Below are 25,504 nucleotides of genomic sequence, written 5' to 3' on the forward strand. Positions count from 1 at the left end.
GATTCAATGCAATCTCTATCAAAATACGAATGGCATGGCTCACTGAACTAGAATAATCCTAAAATTCACTTGGAACACAAAAGACCCCAAATAGCCAAAGCAATACTGAGAAAAAGAATAAAGCTAGAGGTATCATGCTCCCTGACCTCAAAATATACCACAAAACTACAGTAATCAAAACAGTATGGTAGCAGCACAAAAAGACACAAATCAATGGAATAGGATAGAGTGCCCAGGAATAAACCCATGCCAATATGGTCAATTAATCTACCATGAAGGAGGTAAGAAAATACAATGGGGAAAAACAGTCTCTTCAACAAATGGTGCTGGGAAAACTGAACAGCTACATGCAAAAGAATAAAATCAACCACTTTCTTACACCACATACAAAAATAAACTCAAACTGGATTAAAGGCTTAACTGTAAGACTGGAAACCATAAAATTCCTAGAAAAAAACACAGGCAGTAGACTCTTGGACTTAGTCTTGGCAATATTTTTTTGGATACGTCTCCTCAGGCAAGGGCAACAAATGCAAAAATAAACCATTGGGACTAAATCAAAATTAAAAGCTTTTGCATAGCAAAGGAAATCATCAACAAAAATGAAAAGGCAACCTACTGAATGGAAAAGATGTCTGCAAATGATATATCTGTTAAGAGGTTATCCAAATAACCAAATAATTTGGATAATATCCAAAATATATAAAGAACTTCTATAACTCAACACTAAAAAAAAAAAAAAAAGAAAAAACAAAAAAAAAAAAATCCAAGTAAAAGTGGGCAGAAGACCTGAATATTTTTCCAAAGAAGACATACAGACACATGAAAAGATACTCAACATCAGTAATCATCATAAAAATGCAAATCAAAGCCACAATGTGTTATCACCTCACACTTGTCAGAATGGCTATCATCAAAAAGACTAGAAATGACACGTGTCAGCGAGGATGTGGAGAAAAGGGAACCCTCATGCACTGTTGGTGGGAATTTAAATTGGTGTAGCTACTATGAAGAACATACAATTAAAAAAACTAAAAGTAGAACTCAAAAAATTAAAACTAGAACTACCATGTGAGCCAGCAATCCAATTCCGGGTATTGTTCTAAAGAAACCAAAGGGCTAATTCAAAGACAGACACACTCCTATGTTCACTGTAGCATTATTACCATAGCCAAGATATGGAAGCAACCTAAGTGTCTGCTCACAGAAGAATGGATAAAGATGTGGTATATAGGGGTGTCTGGGTGGCTCAGTCAGTTAAGTGTCCACCTCTTGATTTTGACTCAGGTCACAATCTCATGGTTTGTGAGATCCAGCCCCGTGATGGTCTTCACACTACTTGGGATTCTCTCTCTCTGCCCCTCCCCCTGCTCACACACATTCTCTCTCAAATAAATAAACTTAAAAAATGTGGTATATATACACAATGGAGTATTACTCAGCCATAAAAAAAAGGAGGAGATCTCGCCGTTTGAGACAATATGCATGGACCTAGAATGTATCATGCTAAGTGAAATGACAGAGAAACACAAATACTATGTGATTTCACTTATAACAAACAAAATAGAAACATAGAGTCATAAATGTAGAGAATTACCAAAGAGGAAGGTGCAGGCTGGGCAAAATAGGGGAAAATGATTAAGAGGTATACACTTCCAGTTATAAAATAATCCACAGAGATGAAAAGTACAGCATAGGGAATACAGTCAATAATACTGTAATGATGTCATATAGTGATGGTAACTACACTTGTTGTGGTGAGCACTGTAATGTACAGAATTGCCAAATCATTATTGTCCACCTAAGACCAATATAACACTGTATGTCAACTATACTTCAATAAAAATTAAAAAATTATCATGTGAAAATAAAAAAAAAACCCTACAATCATTTCACAAATATTCATTGAATTTCTTTATTTTTTAAATGTTTGAGAGCACCCAGGTGCAAGAACGTGATCGGGGAAGGGGCAGAGAGAGGGAGGGAGAGAGAGAGAATACCAAGCAGGCTCCACACTGTCAGTGCAGAGCCCAATGCAGGGCTTGATCTCAAGAACCCTGAGATTATGACCTGAGCTGACATGTAGAGTCTGACACTTAACTGACTGAGACACCCAGGCACCCCTCAAAAATTAATTGAATTTCAACTACTCTGCCTGGTTTTGAGGATAATAGGAGGCAAGATCAATAACATATTCAAGAATGTTTATAGTTGAAGGGTGCCGGACTGGCTAAGTCAGTTAAGCGTCCAACTTCGGCTCAGGTCATGATCTCACAGCTTGTGAGTTTGGGCCCCATGTCACGTTCTGTGCTGACAGCTGGGAGCCTGGAGCCTGCTTCAGATTCTGTGTCTCCACCTCTCTCTGCCTTCCCCTGCTCATGCTTTGTCTCTCAAAAATAAACAAACATTAAAAAAAAATTAAACAAAATAATGTTTATAGTTGAGATACTTGTTTCAAAACGTCATTTTCTGGATTCTGCTTTAAAACCCGGCACTTCTTCAGCTGAACAGTTTTAAAGAGATCTGAAATCATTAAGATATTTGAAACCAATATTAAATCTTATTTCATTAAGATAAAACTAAAAATTTCCAATCATAATTCGCCTATAGTAGTTTACCTGACTGCCTAAAAAATGGATACGGCTCTTCATACTATCTTAATGTTTAAATCTGTGAGTAAAATTAGTTAGCCATTCAACTCAAAGAATTTCAGCTTAAATTGCTTCAATCTGATTTTGTCATTATGAAAATTATACTCTCATACAATTAGGAAAAATGTTTGCCCTCCAAAGTTGATAAGATTTATTTCCATAGTTTTAAAAATATGTACTGTTATTCCTCAGTCATGTAATATTAATTCAAACTGTAGTTGTAATTCATGTGGAGATTTAAGATCTTTGGGGGGAAAAAATCTTGAAAGTAATCTTATATACGAAATATTTTATAAACTTAATATACTGACATCAACATAATTAAAATACCTAAAATTTACCTATATGGGGCAGTTCAATCCCCAAATCTACTGGTCTTCATTTTAATAAAAGTGAGCTTTGATTAAGTCTTTTAAAAAAAAAAAACCATATCGGGGCACCTGGATGGCTCAGTCGGTTAAGCATCTGACTTCGGCTCAGATCATGATCTCGAGGTTCGAGAGTTTGAGCCCCACGCTGGGCTCTGTGCTGACAGCAAGGAGCCTGGACCCTGCTTTGGATTCTGTGTTTCCCTCTCTCTCTACCCCTCCCCCATTCTCTCTCCCTCTCTCCCTCTCAAAAACAAACATTACCAAAAAAAAAGACCCTATCACTTACAGCTCTTTTCTTGCATGACTGACATTGTAATGTGCCTTCTACCAACTTCCAGGTTTGAATTCAGACAGTACAGGAACTGCAAATTCTCTCTGCCTAACTAGAATGCCATTCTGAAGTGTATTACCAGCCAGCACCATGACTTAGGGCTTAGTCAGGCGTGAAGGTGATGGGGTTAGCTGACAGATGGCTATTTAACCTGCTCCGAGACATCTTCAACTAAAATTAGCTTAGAGTCTTGGAAGCAAGTTGGTACAAGTCTAAGATGAGAGCTTTAAGACTAGCCACATGCCTTCTTAGTTATAACACATCTTTTAAAAAATCTAACAACTTGGTTTCCTATTTTAGGCTAAGATAATTTTATGTAATTATTGAATTTTACTACTTGATTTTGCTTTATATAACTTGAGATTTTTCACTTTTGAGCTTTTAAATTATAAAGTATCAATGATTATCACTTAATAAATCTGGCTCTGCATAACAAAGAAGTGATTATATTTGTTTTACAAGAGATTTTACCTGTTTTGATTTTAAGAAGTCAAAATTTCAAACTGACTTTCATCCCGATTTTCTAAAATTTAGGATTCACTGACCAATTCAGTAACGTATTAAATTTACTTCCTTCTCTTGTTAGTTTATCACCATTACTGGATTAACCGGAAAAGCCTATAAAATCATCACATTTCCAAGCTAAAGCAGACTGATGAGAACATATGATAGTCCCCCTTATCCACGGTTTTGCTTTCTGTGGTTTGCCTTCTGATTTACTGTCACAAAGTCAATAGCAGCCTAACGCTACGTCACATGCATACATCATTCACCTCACTTCACCTTATCATGTAGGCATTTTATCATCTCACAGTATCACAAGAAGGTAGAGTACAGTATAGTACGATATCTTGACACAGGGAAAGAATACATCCACATAACTTTTATTGCAGTATATTGTTATGCTTTTCTATTTTATTATTGTTAATCTTTTACCATGCCTAATTCATAAATTTAACTTTATCATAGGCGTGCATGTATAGGAAGAAACATTATACCTTAGGTTTGGTGCTATCTGTGGTTTCAGGCATCCCCTGGGGGGTCTTAGAAGCTCTCCCCTGTAGATGGGGGGGACTACTGCACCAGTGAACTAGTCTTTCGGTTTAGAAGGAAGATGTCCTTTTGGGCAGATGGACCCCTCACTTGAGGCCTACTTCATGGTGTTCAGCATTAGTTAAGAGGAAGGGAGGACAAAGAAAAACAGACTTTCGCCTAGGGACAAGGTGCTCACCCTTATCTCTAAGAGTAACCAGATTTCATGCAATGGGTACTAGAACAGATGTGAAATAACTGAGATGAAGCAAAGTGAGTAGATTGTGGTAAGGCCGTTTTGACCCAAAGGAAGTGGTTTTAATGACAGAGAGCACTGAGGAAATGTAGGGTGTGTACAGCACAGATCAGAGCCAATGATCATCCTTCCTGTCTCACACAAAGGCTTACCTAAGCCTCTTAGAGTGTGGACAGCTAAGGAGCAGAGGGGCATCAAGATGGCGAGCAGAATCTTCTACTAATACCTCCCCACATTCCAGAAAGGATCTGAGGCTGTTTTATTGCTACCAATTTTGTTGGCAAGGGAGGGGATAGAAATCTCATGGCTTTATTCAGATTTTCTTTAAAAAAAAAAGAAAGAAAAGGGAAGAAAAACACCAGTATTTTCTTAGACATTATACTAAGAGATATCTTGTCTTGGAACCTGAATACGCTCCAGGTGGATTAGGCAGTGCAAGGTATGGGGAGACCCTAGAGGAGATCTGAGGATCTGAGTGCTTGATGGCCATAGCTGATCCTTGAAGGCAATTCTGGAGCAAAACTGTGTTTCACAGGCTGGATGTTACCTGAACACTGCAGACAAGGGGTATGGATCCCCAAAACAAGAGTTTGGGGACTATGCAAAATACAGTTAACAAGGGAAGGCACAAATAGAAGCCGAGATGGACTGAATGATAGGCATGCAAATACCACTCTGCCTCTTGCCTTGGCTCTGAATATTTTAGGCTTTTTTTTTTTTTTTTAATTTTAAATGTTTATTCATTTTTTGAGAGAGAGAGACAGAGCATGAGCAGGGGAGGGGCAGAGAGGGAGACACGGAATCTGAAGCAGGCTCCATGCCCTGTCAGTGCAGACCCTGATGTGGGGCTCGAACTCATGAACTGTGAGATCAGGACCTGAGCCAAAGTGAGGCGGACTTGACTAACCTGAGCTACCCAGGCACCCCTAGGCTTATTTCCCTTTAAACCACACCTACTTTTTCAGAATGAATCTAACAATTTGTTTGTGATCTGCTTTAGCCAGTTCAACAGCCTGATTTAACTTCCTTTTTAAATGATCTGAGGTGCTTCTTACTGCTTACCATCAAGAGGGATGGAATTTCTAGGGAGAGTTGAATTTCTAGTACTTCCCTGCTCTATGACACATAATACCTCCATGGTGTTATCCAACATGTATGTTAGTTTCCCTTTGGTTTCCTTTCTGATTGCTTTGGACACAGTGAAAGACCTGTACTGCAAAGGACAGCATTCTTCCTCTTTCCTATGAAGGTTTCCTCTGCTAAGAAAGACTACACAGTGTCCTAAAACACACAATCAGATCCAAGTAGTGTACCTGGCCTTCTGAGATTTTCTTGTTCTTTCTGCTAAGACGTATTATATCAATCATATAATGAGGAAAAAATAGCCCCAAAGCTTGGTTTTCACTAATAAGAGAACACATAATTACTGAAGAAAAACAATTTCCATGAAAACAGTACACCTGTAATTATTCCTGCATCCTTTGGAGTATTCTACTTGGTAGGCAATTGGTGGATAATGGAGATTATAAGAAAAGAAAATGATGTTTTTCCTTTAGGATTGTTTAATAACAGATCCCAGGTCTGTTTGAAATTGGCAGAATTTTCAAGGCACCTGGGTGGCTCAGTTGGTTGAACGTCTGACTCAATTTCAGCTCAGGTTATGATCCCAGGGTCATGGGATCGAGCTCACATCCAGCTCTGCACTGAGCACGGAGTCTGCTTAAGATTCGCTCTCTCTCCTTCTGTCCCTCTCCCCTGCTCATACCCATTCTCTCTAAATAATAATAATAATAATAATAATAATAATAATAATAATAATAAATGAAATTGGCAGAACTTTCAATGGGTTCATGTACTCTTTTGTATGCTCATATTAATACAAGTGGGAACTTATAAAGGCCCAGAGAACCAGTTCCATGTCCACTTTAATGTGTGATAGTGCCCATCAGGGAGCCAACAGCAGATGCATGCTTAATAAATGCTTTGGAACTATCTTGTTAATTTTCAGTAAATTATTATATAAAAGAAACAAGCAACTGAATTAAAATCTGGGACAAATTATCTTAAATTTCAGAACATGAAGCCTCTATCTAGATATATAAATCTGTGTTATTCTAAATATCTATAAAGAGTCTAAATTTTCCATAATTTGGCTATTGTTGAAAGTGCTGCTATAAACATTGGGGTACAAGTGCCCCTATGCACCAGTACTCCTGTATCCCTTGGGTAAATTCCTAGCAGTGCTATTGCTGGGTCGTAGGGTAGATCCATTTAACAATAGCCAAATTATGGAAAGAGCCTAATTGTCCATCAACTGATGAATGGATAAAGAAGTTGTGGTTTATATACACAATGGAGTACTACTTGGCAATGAGAAAGAATGAAATCTGGCCTTTTGTAGCAACGTGGATGGAACTGGAGAGTGTTATGCTAAGTGAAATAAGTCATACAGAGAAAGACAGATACCGTATGTTTTCACTCTAATGTGGATCCTGAGAAACTTTACAGAAGACCAGGGGGGAGGGGAAGGGGGAAAAAAAAAGGGAGGGAGGGAGCCAAACCATAAGAGACTCTTAAAAACTGAGAATAAACTGAGGGTTGATGGGGGGGGGGGGGTGGGAAGGAGGGGAAAGTGGGTAACGGGCACTGAGGAGGGCACCTGCTGGGATGAGCACTGGGTGTGCTATGGAAACCAATTTGACAATAAATTTCATATTTAAAAAAAAGTCTAAATTTTAAGAAAAGCATTAGAGGCTCTGAAATCGGAAAACCTGGTTTGAATGCAGGCCCTCCCAATTATCAGCTAAGGGATTTTGTTAATTAAACTTCCTGTGCTTCAATTTCTTCATTTGTATAACTGAGGATATAAGAATACCTGCCCCAACTAGGGGCACGTGGGTGGCTCAGTCGGTTAAGCCGCCAGACCTCGGCTCAGGTTATTTATGATCTCGCGGTTCGTGCCGTACATCGGGCTCTGTGCTGACAGCTCTGAGCCTGGAGTCTGCTTGTGGTTCTGTCCCTCTCTCTCTGCCTCTCCCCTACTCATGCTCACATGCTCTCTCGCTCTCTCTCAAAAATAAACATTAAAAAAATTTTTTTAAAAAGAATACCTGCCTTAACCATAACTGAGAGGTATTCTGAGAATCAAGAATGATGGAGTTTGGGGGCGTGTGGGTGGCTCAGTTGGTTAAGCCTCTGACTTCGGCTCAGGTCATGATCTCAGTTCGTGGGTTTGAACCCCATGCCTGGCTCTGTGTTGACAGCAGGGAGCCGGAGCCTGCTTCGGATTCTGTGTCTCCCTCTCTCTGCCCCTCCTCTGCTCACACTCTCTCAAAAATAAATAAATGTTAAAATTTTTTTTTTAAAACTACGGAGTTTGTAAAAGTGCTTTATATACAATAATTTATAATCTAAATGTAACTTGCAGCCATTAATATCATGCACAATACTGTAAAGAGCACTGGGTTTGTAGCTGACATGATCCATTTGGCAGCTAGCAGCTTCAGAAACTGACAGGCCTACGATCTAGGCATCTTGCCTCTGGACTGTACTTTCATAGGGCACTGCCCATCCTGGAGATGAAGCAGCTGGAGTGTAGACGGATTAAATGCTTACCAAAGCCATATAGCTGTACTAAGTCACAGAGCCAGAACCACACCCAGAAGAAAAAACACATTAAGCTGATGGTTCTCAGTCATCTTAGGATCCTGGTATACCTTTAACCTACTAGAATTTGTGGCAATACACTTAAGGTATTAAAAAACTCAAAATGCCAAAGCACAAAAGCAAAACAACACCCTGAAGAATCTATGGTTATTAATGATCTACAGAAGCCTGTTTTGCTGAGACTGGTTAGAGGTCTCTAACGTGCTCTCCTATAGTCCAGCAAGCACACTATTTTACTTCAGCACTGGTATGATACTGTGCTCTCTCTCTCACCTCTTCTGAGAGCTGGCTGTACCCTGCTGTACCACATATCCCTTTATCTGCTTAGACTATCATTCCATCCTACATCATAACAGTATGCTTTCCTGGTTATAGTTATTTATATTTTCCACATTTGTCAGATGCAGTGACAATGCTTCCTGGTTAAGAACCAGGATGTGTAATTAATGGGAGTCACTGCTGTATTAACAAGGAATTGGCTTTGAGAATACTTTCAACGGCAACATGGAATTTCATCTTAAAGTGTCAAATCCTGGCTCAATGTGGTATTATAGCAACATGACTCAACAGCAGGTTATATTCCGCGATTAGGATAGATAACATTTTATGCAGTCAAAAGGTTTTGAAAAAGTTGTATGAAAACCAAATTTTTCTAAAGATTTAAAGGCACAAAGCAACAAACAAACTGTTAAACTGTTTTTAAACAATCACTTCCTGATTTCATTTAACTTACAAATCCTTATTATATATAGTGTTTTCTGAAAGAGGAAAATTGCTCCTACACTAACAAGCAAAGCAAACAATACTGAAGAACAGTATGTCCCCTGAGGCAGTTTTCTCCTTTAGGCAAAATTTAAATTAGCACAGCTCCAATGGGAAAGAGATACTTGAGTGTATTCTTAAAGACCAAATCCCCTATGCCATCAGAAGTCAAGATGCCTAATCAGTGAATTACTGTAATTAAGAAATGGACTGAAGGGCTCCTGGGTGACTCTAGGTTTTGGCTCAGGTCATGATCTCATGGTTTTGTGAGTTCAAGCCTCAAGTCGGGCAATGTGCTGACAGCATGGAGCCTGCTTGAGATTCTCTCTTTCTCTCTCTCTCTCCCCCTCTTTCCCTTCCCCCTCCCTGACTTGAGCTGTCTCTAAATAAAGAAAATTTAAAAAATTTAAAAAAGCAGGGCACTGGGTTGCTCAGTGGGCTCAGTCAAGGTCTGACTCTTGATCTCAGCTGAGGTCATGATCTCATGGTTTGTGGGTTCAAGCCCCACATTGGGCTCTATGCTGACAGTGTGGCCGGCTTGGTATTCTGTCTTTCTCCCTCTCTCTCTGCCACTCCTCTCTCTCTCTCTCTCTCAAATAAACTTGAAAAAAAAAAAAAGAAAGAAATGGACAGAGTAAACAGAAAAAGGTAGAGCCTTAAAAGACTAAATTACGCTGAAAGATATTTCCCAGACATTTAAAACCTTATGTTCATGTGGAGGGTGTATCTTTAAATAGAGCAAGATGCCAAGCAAGAATGTCCATTTTATTAAATATTTAACTTCTTCCTTTTGATATTGAGGATTATAAGTGTATATAAAACAAACTTCAAATAGAAATTGGATATTTACCTATGAGATTCAAAAAGCCTAGGGATCAAAAGGAGAAGTAATGGGGCCTGTGTAAGGGAAAAGTAATCTCAAGGGACCAAGGAATGAATAACAGAGCTTTAAGCCTCCAGTCACCACTTGTTTACCCTTCTGACAATTGAAGTTTACAACCAGCTCTGTGGAGGCCAGGCACACCTCTGTACTGGCAAAAGAAAGAAAAACCATGTTTCAATTTAACCGTACTATGAAATATCCTTATAAAATACAATGGAAATCAACCACAGGAAATGTTAAATGTGGGGACAATTTTCCTTACTTCACATTTACCAACGGTAACAATGTCACTCCAAGAGCAACACTTTCAGCTACCTCTTTCCCCAGTTTCAGTTTCAAAGGACAATTTACACTTCTTAAGCTCGGCCAAAGACCTTTTAAGTTAAAAGAAAGGAAGAAAATGATTCCATTTACCCGTTTTTACCCAGGATTTATCAGTTTTCTACTTGCAAGAGTACCTGACTTTTAATTAGCCAAAATCACTATGAGTGTTTTGCATAGATTATGTCTTTAATTAATAAGCCAATAAGGTAGGCTCTATTATTATATCCATTTTACAGATGAAGAAGTTTCAAAAACATTATTACTTGCTTAGGTCAGAAAAGTGGTAGATACGGGATTCAAACCCAGGTAGCTCTTACTACACTGTTCTAATTCACTTACGTGTTTTTTTAAAGAGCAAAAATACATATGTGTGCAAAGTCCAGAAACAAAAACAGGATTAATAGTGCCATTTATGAAAGCATTTTAATGAATGTCTTTTCCACTATATGTTAAGAATTAAAAATTCTTTCTAAGAATTATCTTTCCCTTTAGCAAACCTGGAAAAACATATTTTGATCCCATGTTGCATTTAAAAGCTGGTTTCTCGAATGATACTTTTATAAAGCCCTGAAAACTGGTGAGTTTAACATTCCTACAGAAAAATGGGTAAAGGATATGAGCAATTCACAGAAAAGAGAGATACAAATCAATCTTAAACACAAAAAAGATTCTAACCCTCCCTCAGTTCAGAATGGGACACTCCATAGGAATAAGGACTTTGTTCATTATTGTAACCTAAGCATCATGAATAGAATAGGGGCTCAAAATATATTTGCTGCATAATTATATGTATGTGTTTATATGTGTGTGTGTGTGTGTGTGTGTGTGTGTGTATACATATACACATATATTTAAAAGCAGGGCCAGGGGCACCTGGGTGGCTTAGTCGGTTAAGCATCGATTTCAGCTCAGGTCATGATCTCGCAGTCCATGAGTTCGAGCCCCGCGTCAGGCTCTGTGCTGACAGCTCAGAGCCTGGAGACTGTTTCGGATTCTGTGTCTCCCTCTCTCTCTGATCTTTCCCCCATTCATGCTGTCTCTGTCTCAAAAATAAATAAACATTAAAAAAAAATAAAAAATAAAATAAATAAATAAAAGCAGGGCAAAAACTGTATATATGCATTTTCTATCATTTGTATGAGAAAACATTATATGTAATAATAATGATTGCAATTGAGGGAAAGGAAGAGGAATGGCTAGCTTAAAAAGAGTTAAAATTTGTATAATATACCCTATTTCTGAACTTTAAAGCACATAAATGTATCACAAATTAAAAATTCTAAAGAGAATCATCTCTAAATATGTATGTGCAGGCACACACATATATGCATTTCTTAAGTGTTATAGAAAAAATAACCCAACTACCTAATATCAAGGAGCATGAGACCAAAAGAATTGGAATTAGCACATGCTGAGTGAAAAAGGAAAGTTACTAAGTATCTTTTATAATTTAAAAAGGAGTATCAATATATCTTTACACTGCTTATATTAAAAACAAAATCATCAGGGGCTCCTGGGTGGGTCAGTCGGTAAAGCATCCAACTTCAGCTCAGGTCACGATCTTGCGGTTTTTGAGTTCGAGCCCCGCGTCGGGCTCTGTGCTAACAGCTCAGAGCCTGGAGCCTGCTTCAGATTCTGTCTCCCTCTCTGCCCCTCCCCCATTCATGCTCTGTCTCTGTCTCTCAATAATAAATAATTGTTAAAAAAATAAAATCATCAGAGCATTTTAAGAATGATTACACTTAAGAGGAGGAGGGAAACTGCTGAGGGAAAAGAATGGAAACTAGACCTTTCTGGTTTTGTATTTTTGACTCAAAAACCAAGTCAAAAGGGAGTCTCTAAAACCTGAAAGCAAATGAAACAAATGAGACTATCTGCGCAACAAGTTAGTAATTTAACCATACATAAAGTGACCTTCAAACACAACACTGACTCTACATCCCAGATGGAATATACTAAAAGGAACTAAAAAGAAATCAGAAATTCTTTTCAGCAACCATATTGTTAGTAAGTGTTTGTGAGTGTATGTATGTGCAAAACCAACATGTTAGAATAAAGCTAACAGGTAATTCTATTAATGCCATTAGAAACCATAAAATACAAGTAAAACCAAAGGAATCCAGAGGAAAATCCTATAATCCAAAATTTTAACTGGAAATATATTGGTATGAACTCATGAAGTACTTTTCCTTAAAAGGTGGGGGGAGGGGGAGGGGGAGGAGTTCACCTCTCTCCAATAAAAGGGACTGAAAACTGCCAAGAGAGCAGTAATGAATATTCTTATCACTGAGATTGTTACATCTAAACATTACTTCCCAAAAAATGAAATGTGGCTCCTTAGAGAAAAAGCTGACTCTAGGTCTGGGGCCGAAAATATAGCAGATAAGCCTGAAACATCTCTGTATCAGAAAGCAAAGCAGCTATCAAAGAGAATTAGATTATATTAAAATTATACCTAAAAACAAAACAAAGCAAAAACCTGTCAAAAGGACACAGAAAGAAGGGCTCCGTCTGATCAAAGATGGGTAAAAGGGGTGCCTGAGTGGCTCAGTTAGTTGGGCTTCCAACTTCGGCTCAGTCATGATGTTGCGGTTCGTTGAGTTCAAGCCCTGCATCACTGTCAGTGCACAGCCTGCTTGGGATTCTCCCTCTCTCTCTGCCCCTCCCGTGCACTGTTTCTCTCAAAATAAATAAATAAAAACTTTAAAAAATTTTTTAAAAGATGGGAAAAATAACCACAATAGAGTTAAGCAATCCAATCCGTATTTTCATTCATTACCTCTGGAGGATGTTAGGGAACCAACATATTCTAAAAAGAGGTAATGGGAAGTTTTTTCTTTACCAAGGGTTCTAAGAAGGAGGAATGATAGAAAAGTCATAGGACCATTTTTGCAGCCCCTACTGAAACAAGGATGGAGATACTGATCAACATCACCTGCTAAAATCATTAGGTTCAAGGCTGTTGGACAACTTTATGATGGATGTGTCAGGCTGAGAACACCTGACACCCCAGGAATCAATCTCAACGTTATAAAAAGTAGGAAAACCAGACAGCATGTGCTCCCAATGGATGTAACAGGAGGTACACCTATGATATGTGTACCTATGAAGTATTTTGTGCCAAATAATTCAATCCTAAATCTGGCTGAGCAATTCAGGAGTAAAAGAATATGTTAAATGACACCATGGGAATGCAAACAGCAATATCCAGACTGTGGATTATTCTACAGGACAAATGGCCAGATTTCTTCCGTAAATAACTGACAAAAAAATGGGAAAGAGAAGAAACCTAGAGATTAAAACGTATTTAGGAGACCTGTAAACCAAATGCAGTTATGTGGACCTTCCAAATTTTTATTATGCAGTGACATTTTAGATCTAATTACTAAGTGGCATTTATGAGACAATCAAGAAAAACTGAATACCACTAAATATTTGATAATTAAAGATACTATATTTTAGGTGTCATAATGGTACTGCGGATTTAGAAAATAATGGTCCCAATGTTTTAAAGGGTTATAATAAATTCATGATGAAACTGTATCTTTGATTTAATTTTTAAAATAATTTTTTAGGGGCACTTGGCTGGCTCAGTCAGTAGAACATGTGACTCTTGATCTCAGGGTCGTGAGTTTAAGCCCCATGTTGGGTGTGGAGCCTACTTAAAATAAAGGTTAAAAAAAATGAAAATAGAAATAATCTTTTAAATTATCAGAGGTGGGGAGGTCTCTAGATGAAACAAGGTGTGGCACATGATAAATGCTGAAGATGAATGATGGGTATGAATGGCTCATCATATGATACTGTTTGTATGTTTGAAAACTTCCATAATAAAGTTCCTGAAATGGGATTATATGCCTGAAAACATACTCTTTACTTCTGTTCGTCTCCAAGGCAAACAACACAAATCGTTAGCTCTTTGTTATTTTGTTCACTCGAGCACAGCTTTGCAGATTACGGCTGCCCTAGAAAACTGTTCTCATCAGCCCACAAAAATCACTGATCTAGAATAAATTCGAATGAGCCCTCAGAGTCAGGTAAAAGTGTATGTCACCACTGTTTGCTTATAGAATGCTAACACTGGAAAGATTCTGTGTTTTTCTAACAGCGTTTTAAAATGTCCCAAGCCCAAAAAAGGTGTTTCAGGGGTCTGGGGGAGCTAAGGAGGTGAACCTGTGGGCCTCTGAACCTCAGCCCTTGCTTTAAAAAGAGCACCCCTCATGCTGATTCATAGGGGCACATGTACCCCAATATTTATAGCAGCACTATCAACAATAGACAAATTATGGAAATTATGGAAAGAGCCCAAATGATGAATGGATAAAGAAGGTATGGTGTGCGTGTATGCACATGTGCGCGCGCGCACGCACACACACACACACACACACAATGGAATAGTACTTGGCAACGAGAAAGAATGAAATCCTGCCATTTGCAACAACATGGATGGAACTGGAGGGTATTATGCTAAGTGAAACAAGTCAGAGAAAGACAGATATCATGTTCTCAACTCATGTGGATCTTGAGAAACTTAACAGAAGACCATGGGTGAAGGGAAGGGGGGAAAATAGTTACAGAGAGGGAGTCAAACCATAAGAGACCCTTAAATACAGAGAACAAACTGAGGGTTGATGGAGGGTGCTGGGGGCAGGGGAGGGAGAAATGGGTGATGGGCACTGAGGAGGGTGCTTATTGGGATGAGCACTGGGTCTTGTGTATAAGTGATGAATCATGGGAATCTACTCCCGAAACCAAGAGCACACTATATACTCTGTATGTTAGCCAACTTGACAATAAATTATATTTAAAAAAAAAAAAAAAAATCTATCTATCTGCTTTTTAAACCAGGGTGGGAAGAGGTGAATTCTGTGAAAAGAGGTCTCAGGTTTCCTAGAGTAAGTTCTGGGAATAACTTTGGCAAGTCAACCTGGTTTTGTGAAGGTAATTATCACGAGTCTAGACTCCTGTCTGCGCCTTTTCCTTTCTAATATACTACTGTGGCCCAACAGCTTGTTAGTCCTAGATGAGCTTTTTGCATTTGAACACTTTTTGTTGGGTGCTCAGCCCTCACCTGCCAAGCTCCTACTGGTCCAGAAATCTCCAATCATGTTTTTGTGGGAGAGGTGGGTGTCACATGTAATCAGAGTGGCCTGCTGGCATCCAACCTGCCAATCTGTCCCAGGTGTCCGATCTCCACTGCCCCCCGATGGGGGTTTCAGGACCACCAGCTGTCTACCTCCTTTGCACTCTGCGGCACCCTGGCCCCAACCTCTGCATCTCCTGGAGTGTTAAGCATCCTCTTTCTCTGCTGCTTCTCCTGGAGCTTTTCACTGTTCTCCATCTCTAGCACTCTTCTCTCTCAGGTTTCTGAGACAGCCATGTGTCCAACTGGCTAAAAAGGTAGGCCCCACAGTAGAGCTGTGCGTTTTAGTAATACTATTTTTAAATTTTTCTTAAAAAAAACCAAAAAACAACATTAAAGCCCTCTACTTTCCAGAGCAAATAAGTATTCTGGGGCAAAGAGAAGGCTGAGAGTGCAGATTCACAGTGTCCTTAAAACCACTGGTCCCTCTGGCCCTACCACAAATCTTGGGAATTCCGGCCAGGCTCTTGTTCTTCTCCCAGGACTCTTGGGTCTTTAAAATTCAGACCTGTATCTGGACTCCTGCTAACGTGACCCTGGTCACGACATGACAACAGGGAATTACCCCAAACATTTTCTGACAGACAAGAGTATTTTTTTTTCTGCCCAGGGCAACAGAGGACATCTGGGAGGGGGAACTGGTTAGCAACTCTGCCCGGACCTGATCAAGTCTGAAACCAGATCATTTGTCCCATATCTGCAGTGAGATTTCAAAACCAAGGTGGTTTTGTTCTAGTGATTAGATGTATTCAAAGTCGAATAATTTTCATGACTAACATTTTCTCACTATAATCTTACTTCTTGAAAGTTATTGTCTTACCCTGTATTCTTAATTTCTTCAACTTGACAGCATATTCTTTGTATGACTTCTTCATGAACACAAGACTGCTTTTATTTGGCTAGTAATAATTCAATTCTAAAGAAGTCACAAAGGATAAATAAAGGATAAACTAGGCGATCATCAGGAGTCCTAATCTGCCATTTCAGCAAAATAAACCTTTGAGACTCTTAGCCACATTTACTGGAGAATAGAAGGCTTTATTCAAGTAAATACATCAGTATAAATACAAGTACATTAACTAGAATCAGATATAAACTTAGTCCCTATCACATTTCTGTTGTAAGAAATTCTTCCCTATTTTAAAACTGTTAGATACTTTATATTTCCTTCTAAAAGTCTTTAAGTTTTTCTCTTTCACAAGTGTTTGGTTCATCTAGAATTTATACTTGTGTATATGAAATAAGGATCCATTTCCTTTTTGTTTTGGAGGACCCACATTAAATGACTAACTCAGTACCATTTACCTAACAACCCATTCTTCCCCTCACTGATCTGCTAGGCTAGCTCTGCTGTATATACCAGGTTTCCTAGATCTGTGGGTCTTGGGACCTTCTAAATTCTTTTTTTTAATGTTTGTTTATTTTTGACAGAGAGAGACAGAGCATGAGCAGGAGAGGGGCAGAGAGAGAGAGAGAGGGAGACACAGAATCCGAAGCAGGCTCCAGGCTCTGAGCTGTCAGCACAGAGCCTGACACGGGGCTGGAACTCACAGACTGCAAGATCATGACCTGAGCCGAAGTCGGACACTCAACCCACTGAGCCACCCAGGCGCCCCAGGTCTTGCGACCTTCTAGTTCCATTCTCCAGGTCTGCCTCCATGAAACTTCTGCACTAAAGACTTATAATCAGTCTTCACGTTTGATAAAGAAAATGCTTTCCTTTCCCTCAACCTGGTTCTTGAGCAGTATCTTGGCTCTTCAAAGCCCTATGGGCTTAAATACATATTTCAGAATTCGTGTTTCAACTTCCAAGGAAAAGGGCATTGAGATTTTAATTAAAACTACACTGAATCTTGCAGATCAATTTGGCAAAAATGTCTCTCTGACAATGTATTTGCCATCTCAATAAGTTTTAGGTCTTTCAGTAAGTTTAATATTACATTTTTTGCTAAGATTTATTCCTAGCTATGTAACTTTATAATAGGTACTCTCAGTATGCCCCCTTCCCCAGTTAAGCTAGTGTGTTGATGGTGCACAGAAATGTAAACAGTTGATTGTGTATAAAAGCAACCCTGCCAAACTTCTTTACCAACTTGAACAATTTGCCGGTAGATACTTACGGTTTTTTAAACATTTTTTTTAGTTTTTATTTTATTTTTGAGAGTGTGAGCAAGGGAGGGGTAGAGAGAAAGGGAGACACAGAATCTAAAGCAGGCTCCAGGCTCTAAGCTGTCAGCACAGAGCCCGACGTGGGGCTTGAACTCATGAACCACGAGATCATGACCTGATCTTGCTTAACCAACTGAGCCACCTAGGCACCCTGGTTTTATTTCTAAATTTCATGGCTATGGTATTATCTCTGACTATGGCCTCCAAATAATGCTGAATAGCAAAGATGACAGCAGGCATCCCTATATTATTCCTGATATTCTAAGTACTGTCTTTACTATCTCATTAAGGAATTTGTTTCTTGTGAATTTTAACAAGATTAAAGAAGTTCTCTCTTATATTTGTGATTTGCTAAGATATTTATTAATCAGGAATGACTGTGATTTTATTGAATGTTTTTTCTTTATTAGAATGATCGTATGTTTTTCTCCTTTTATCATTTAATGCTATTAATGAAGTAAATAACATTTACAAATAGAATTTACAGAATTGTAACATGGATCCTCTGTTTCACATTCTAACTAATCTGTTCTACATTAAGTATCTTTTATACCATATCCAGTGATGTAATGAAATAAATATCAGCATCTTTATCAAATATAACAACTTGGTGCAAACCACTAACAAGTTAAAAGATCAGAGCTCTGAATAAATTTCATAAATTAGGTCCGAGAGAGCTGCTCCTGTGAAACACAGCCAAGATGTCAAGAAGCCCTATCAATATAAATCGAACTACAGCATGGTGTAGTCTAATTGTCCACAAAGCAACTCAGTATATTTTCCGGAGAAAAAATAAAATGCCATTGAAATGGAGCATTTGTTTTGTATACTCGCTAACTCTGCAATATTTATCGTTCTAGGTCACAAGTAAAACCCTAATTTTGTTGACATTTCTCTAGAACTAACCTGAAAGCCCAACAGCATGCACAGCACTGGAGCCTGCTTTGGATTCTGTGTCTCCCTCTCCCTTTGCCCTTCCCCCCTGCTCACACTCTTCCTCAAAAATAAATAAACATTAAAATTTTTTTAAAAAATATTTTGTTGGCAATTATCACATGGGGACAGATTAAACATCCATAGTATCTACACTTTTATTATCATAGAAATTAGTTTAGCACACCTTATTTTATAGTTAATTAATATGACATATGCCCTATACCTGGAAATTTTCAAACTGTGCCCCACAATGTCACCCTACGATGACTGGGTGGAAAAGGAAAACGAGTGGGTAGAGGTTGAGGGCAAAGCAAATCACAGTTTTTGAGGAAAAATGGAATGAACAGAGTTAAAGCAGGTCATTTGCACTGAGTGCTTCCCACGTAGCAAACACCCTCCAAGGCCCCTATGTATGTAATAAACAGGAACAGAAACATAGTTTGTAATGGTTTATAACACGTACTACAGAAAATAGAGCTTAAATATTTTTGTTGGATAAGGACATGAAGTAGATGTGGTGTCTCCCACTGAAGCTAGAGACGGGGGAGAAGAGCGGAGAGGACCCCTCTGAGGGGAGACCCAACAATCTCCGAAGGTGGTTGAGATTTTAAGTTTCCACACTAAATATCTGTTATACAAGTGGTTCCATGGCTAAATAGTTGAAAACCCCTGTTCTAGTTTATCAGCAAATCAGGCCATGATTTAATACTTTCCATGTGAATTATTGTAAGGCTTATCTTTTGCCATTTAAAAATATTAATTTCTCACTCTAAAAAATTTTACAATCTATATTCTTCCCATGTCCTCCTTCCTAAATTTAAGTGTGTATATCCTAGAAGGTAAATGGTGGTATGGAGGGAAGAGGAAATATATAATATATGACAAGGTCAAATACTAATTTCACGTGACTTTTAAAAATAAAATAGAAGACTGCAGATAAATTCCAGGGTCACTTTGGGCTGATCCTCCAACAGCACTACTTCTGCTTTTCTAAAAACATCGCCAAAATTACTACTAATTCAAATTATTCTTCCTATTACCACAATAATTGCCCATTATAAACACAGATTACTTACAATGCAATTGAAGACACAGGCAAGAGGGACTTGGTAACACTGAATACTACATTTACTTTCTTAATCTGAAATGAAACTTTTAAATTATTGGTGGCATAGGTTCTCTTTATTTGATTAGAGAGGAACTTCAAGACAAAAGGCTAAAAAACAAAACAAAAAACTCCTAACAATTACTTTTTAAAATAGAAACTGTTATGTTTTCCCTACATACCTGATTGCTGACAATTTCCTAAACTGTCCTCTTTTCTCCTAAATACTAAAGAATATTTTATTACACTTACAGGCTTAGTAAATTGCAGCTCATTTATCAGTTTAACTTTTCCAGTGAGGTCACTACCTAGCTGCATTCCTTTGAAGTTTTTCTTAGTGACCTGCCCTGATTTCATTTTTGAACAATTTCACCTTAACTTTCTCACTTTACCATTCTGGGTTTGACTAAGATATAACACAGAATATATAAATACAGTATAATAAATTTCTGTCAAGTGCAAAATAACTACTGTTATGATTACAGCACACATACTAAAGGGCTACTGGCACTGTGAAAGGCAGCAGAGAAATGCCTCCAGCCCTAGGATCTGAGAGTATTTAAGCACAAAGTGACCCTGGAATTTATCTGCAACCTTCTATTTTATTCTGATGGATATTTGAACAACTGTATCAGCTATTCGTAAGAGTTCACCTGTGTTCTCACCAGACTGTCATAATGTATGTCTGGTAAGCCTGCCAAGTGTCCTGTTAGGTATTTCATGTCCTATACAGAACTTTTTTAGCCCCGGACTCCCAAAGGAGTTGACAGCAACTACTGAAGGCAATCAGGAAAGCACTGCTGGCCACATAATTTTCAATAGTAAATTGCATCAGTGAGTATGTTTAGAGGATACTCCCTAACCAAACAAAAGAAAATCCTGGTTTCAATTAGTTTATTACCTAAGATTCACTGGATGTTTTCAAAAGGAGTATAAACTATTTTTGTTAGCCAGGGGCAAATAGACATAAATCAGAAGGGATATGTACATTTTCCCCCCAGTAGAATTATTGAGACCAATCAGGACCAGAATCATGGCACAGAAATGGAGTCAGTTATACAACTTGCACATATTAAACAAACGAAACTATCTTGTAGAAATTAACCGTTAATAACTTCTTACCCACCCCCTCCCCCCGTGTGCATTTCACAATGACACCAGGATACAGCCTTAACCCATAATTTGATAAAATATTTTATGAATACCGGCAGGCACATGTGCCACTGTGTCTGCACACTTGTGCCGAAACCTGAGAGCTCCAGTGCCTGCTGCCTCTCATTACTCTGGGGCAATCTCTAGGAAGAAATCATCAAGGGAATAAAAAGATACTAATGTTATTAGACAGTGTAAAATGGATATGTTCAACAAACCCTGGGTCTTAATAAAAGGCTTTGTTTAAGTGTAACTGAATTGTATCAACAGGCAGGCAATATTACCATCCACTCTCACTAAAACCAACAAGAAGATCAAATGGCGAGAAACTAAAATAGCACGGGGAGGCAGAGTCATCAAAGATGTATGAGGAAAAAGGAGCCCAGCATCAATTGCAATAGACAATTCTGAAGAGCCTATCTGAATTTTCAACTAAAGGATTTATGTTCCCTGAAACCATGGTTGCCAAAACCACGTTTTATGCTTTGTTCCTACAATTACAGATGATGTTCTTCTCTCAAATGAGCAAAAGTACTTAAGCTAAATCCTTTCTCTGAGGTGATAACGGCAATATAAATGTCCAACACAGACAGGAAAAAACAAAGAGAAGGTATGCTTTTCTTTATGAACCCGTAAGTATTTTATAAGAAAAAGCCAGCAACAGTGACTGTTAAAGACTGTCCTACCTGTGTTTTTTGATGCCATTGGAGAGAGCATCTCCACCACCACAATCGTTTCCCTCTGACATTCTGGGTTTTCTACTGCCCAGGTGCTCTCCTTCCTCTTCAGAGGAGCGTGCCGTCACTGCCTCCAGTCTGCTCAAGGACCGCTCGGACTCGGACTCTGTGGCAGAGCAGGTTCGCAGTCAATGAACTGAACTTGGGTGCGAGGTGGCAGTAACAATGGATATCTCCCTCAATGCATTAGGCTTTGAAACTTAAGCAGCCTACTTTGTCCTTCAACAATCCATCCATTAACCACCTCCTCAGGGATTTCAGGGAACCTGCACCCAATAAGGCTAAAGTGGATTTATGAAACAGATACAGGCTACTATAAACTTACAATTAAACAGATTTTAGACATTACAAGAGATTTCCAAAGATTATCCAATTCTTTAAGAAATCATATTCAGGAAGGAGTTCCCCCTCCCCCAAAATTTCTATCTTCCCTCTCAAAGCATCTTAAGGGTAACCTACCAAAAAAAAAAAAATTCAGTTTTTAGAATTCACGTATAAGGAAAAACTTATAGCGGTGTACTCAGGGGAAGTTTAAATTACCTTTGATACAGTAGACACAGAAGAAAAGGTAATCTTAAAATACCTCAAAAAATACTTCTTTTGGTATGATATTATTTTAATCCTCAAGAGCTAAAGCTCAAAGTGTCCATATACAATCCAATTATCAGGCAGGCATTTTTAGGATAGAAATACCATGTTCCTAATTGGCTATGTATTCAGGGTAGAGCCATCTGCCTGTTTGAGAATACGAAGACAACTTATTTTTATACAACACATTATAGTTTTCAGGCATGATCACATTATTCATCTCCTTTTAGCATTTCCAGGGTGCCTTGGTGACAGTAAAGCAGGACTATGGGGTTATTAACACGTGTGCTGATGGTCTCATGGCTTTTGAGTTAGGTGAACCGGCATTTGAACTTAAGTCCTCCGATTCATTTATTGCTCTATATACTTCAGCTGAAAGTAGCAATCTACAAAAAACTTTAAATTGTGCCTGTGTTTCTACTGAAATATAAATTCAAGGTAACTTTCTAAATTCCCTTCCTAAGCAGATGACTATACACTCAACTGTCTTCAGCTCTAGGGCAGAACTCTTACACACATTCAAGCAAACTTCCTTAAACTTCCTTAAATTTACTGACCATCTGCTTAGTTTGTATTACAGCTAAACTGTTCAGGAAATCAAATTTTTTAGCACTTTCTTTTCCCTCTGCTGCATTCTATAACTTAGACAACATCAAGGAACCTTATTTTTATCACATTCGGTTGATTATAGATCTTCTTTGACTTACAATGGGGTTACGTCCCAATAAACTCATCAAGTTCAAAATATTAGGTCAGGGCACCTGGGTGGTTCAGTCAGTTAGGTGTCCAACTTTGGGTCAGGTCATGATCTCACAATTGAAGGAGTTCGAGCCCCATGTCGGGTTCTGTGCTGACAGCTCTGAGCCTGGGGACTACTTCAGATTCTCTCTCCCATCTCTCCAACCCGCACTGCTTGTGCACGTGCTGTCTCCCTCTCAAAATAAATAAATAAATGTTAAAATAATTAATTAATTTATGGGGCACCTGGGTGGCTCAGTTGGTTGAGTGTCTGACTCTTGATTTCAGCTCAGGTCATGATCGCAGGATCCTGTGATTGAGCCCTGCATTGGGCTTCACTGAACATGGAGCCTGCTTAAGATCCTCTCTTTCTCTCTCTCCCCCTCTGCCCCTCTCCCACCTTGTGCTCTCTAAAATAAATAAAAAAATATTAAGTTAAAAACGCATGTAATACACCTAACCTCCTCAACATCACAGCTTAGCCTAGCCTACCTTAAATATGCTCGGTCACTTACATTAGTTGGGCAAAATCATCTGACACAAAGCCTATTTTATAATAAAGTGTTGAACATCTCATATAATCTATTGAATGTTATACTGAAAAACAAAATGGTTGTCTGGATGCAGAATGCTTGTCTTACTGGCCTATCGGGAGCCAAGGCTCACTGCCGCTGCCCAGCACTAGTCCCAGAAATGATCCAAATTCATACCCTGAAGTATGGTTTCTACTGAATGCATATCACTTTCACACCATCATAAAGCTGGAAAATTGTAAGTTGGAACCATTACAAGCCAGGAAACACCATAGTAACAAATGTTGGACAAGTACAATTGCAGGTTGGACAACATATCTTGAACTCTGAACCCTGGCCCCTCTGAATGGTGTTAAGTTACTTGGAGAATGTCTTTCAATGGCAGCAATTTTTATTTTCTGTAAATATAATTTTACTGGAATTTCTGAAAATATACTTTGTTCAAGTCATAGACGTTATAACAAAGAAACAGATATTTTAATAATAAATTCAAAGAGACATATTTTTCACTGTCAATTTTGTCAGGCAGTCACACAACCTTGTATTCAAAAAAATTAAAGACAACCTGAATAGCCAGTAACAAAGAAAGGACAGCCGCCATCAGATGAAATTAGTTGTTAAAATCACATTTACACATACAACTTAATAAAACAGAAAAATGCTTTTAACAAAATACAAAAGACAAAAATAATCAAGGTATCGTTCTGCAACTCTAAAATATAGAGCAAAAAAATAACTTTACTCCTTCCTAAGGAGAGGCCAGTCTGGTTCAGATGTACATACAGACCAGAGCAGTAAAATAACAGAAGTCTGTCTAGGGCACAGTGAGGTAAGGGAATCAATTTTCTCAGCTAGGTTGATGGGTATCAGGAAAGACGACGTAGGAGAGGTGGTGCCTCATGTAAATCTTTAAAAAAAGAAAACGGCACTCAGGTAGAGGTAAGAGTGTTGGTGAGAGGAAGTTGTCTGAACAAATCCTGAATCAGAGATGATGACAGTGGTGTTAGGTGGTGAAATAGGAGTGGTTTTTTCACACCTACATTTTCAAATTTGTTTCATATGAAAAAATTTAAGATTCTGAAGAGTCAGACAAAATAGTTTTATCTGAATTGGTTAGTATTATTTAAGATGCATTAGTACTTTATAATTTAGATGTCATGAAAACCAAAAAGCACTGAAGCAAAAAAACCTCAGGCATTTATTAAATGGCACTATGAACAGCACAATGTATTTGCTGTTTAAGGACTACAAATCATAAGACAGGGACTTGTCCACCTAAAAAGAAAATTCCTAACAAAAAGCAGACATGTGCAGTAAACACCAAAGAGGTAACGCAGTTAAGAGCTCCTATGAGGCAAAGAAACTTTTTCTAAAACAAGACTTCAACTTGGTGAATATAAGCTGAAGACCTACTCCCTTCATCCATACTACGGGGCCACCGCGGTTACCTCCCAGGGATACACCACCAAATGACAGAGAGTACAGACCCTTGTCCTCTGTGGCAAGAGGTACAACCTCATGCCCTCTTTGCCCCCTCCCAGCCTGCCTTTCTACTCCTTTCTCCTGGTTCTTCTACCTCTCCCCTCCCCCAGCCCTTCTTCCCAACCTCCCTCCCTAATACAACCAGGCTATCCCCACCTTTCCCCTGGAGGGCTCTGACAAAGCTCACCAATTACCTCCATATTGTTTAGTCCAATGGTCATTTTTCAATTCTTACAGAATTACTGGCTCATTCATGGTATATGACACTGGTTAATTCATTCCCCCTCTCCCCTTATCAAGTGCAGGCAGCGTGGAGCCAAAGAACAGTATGATCTGGTCCCTGCCCAGGGTCTAGTAGAGGTGGACTATTTTGTGAACATCTGAATTTGGTAAAGTTTTCTAGGTACCATAACAGAAGTCTGAATGGGAACAGCAGGCCAAAAGGACAGGGTGTCTAGAAAGGACTGTAACTGATGATGGAGCTCAAAGTTGACAAAAGTAAGGGTGGGGGTGGGGGGAGAGTTATGAGAGAGGACTTTACCAAGGAGAGGGAAGAGCAGGACCCAATACAGACAGGAATGAGGTATTCAGTAGGATGGGAGTGCAAGGCACCAGGAAGGTGTGGCAGTAGGGAGTGACCGCAGG

The 25,504-nt window shown here is 38.7% G+C and overlaps 1 protein-coding gene across 8 annotated transcripts in view; it reads right to left on the reverse strand.

Moving 5' to 3' along the window:
- Nucleotides 1-25,504, reverse strand: part of OSBPL1A (oxysterol binding protein like 1A) — a 266,965-nt gene that overhangs the window by 60,991 nt on the left and 180,470 nt on the right. For 7 of the 8 annotated variants that reach the window (XM_053206295.1, XM_027068657.2, XM_015076139.3 and 4 more), the window contains one exon: nt 21,468-21,624. The exons of the other annotated variant lie outside the window; for it this stretch is intronic. In XM_053206295.1, coding sequence (XP_053062270.1) covers nt 21,468-21,624 — 157 coding nt within the window. The remainder of the gene's footprint in view (nt 1-21,467; nt 21,625-25,504) is intronic. 8 annotated transcript variants of the gene reach the window in all.

This window comes from Acinonyx jubatus, chromosome D3 (assembly GCF_027475565.1).
Source record: "Acinonyx jubatus isolate Ajub_Pintada_27869175 chromosome D3, VMU_Ajub_asm_v1.0, whole genome shotgun sequence".
Lineage (NCBI taxonomy): Eukaryota > Metazoa > Chordata > Mammalia > Carnivora > Felidae > Acinonyx > Acinonyx jubatus.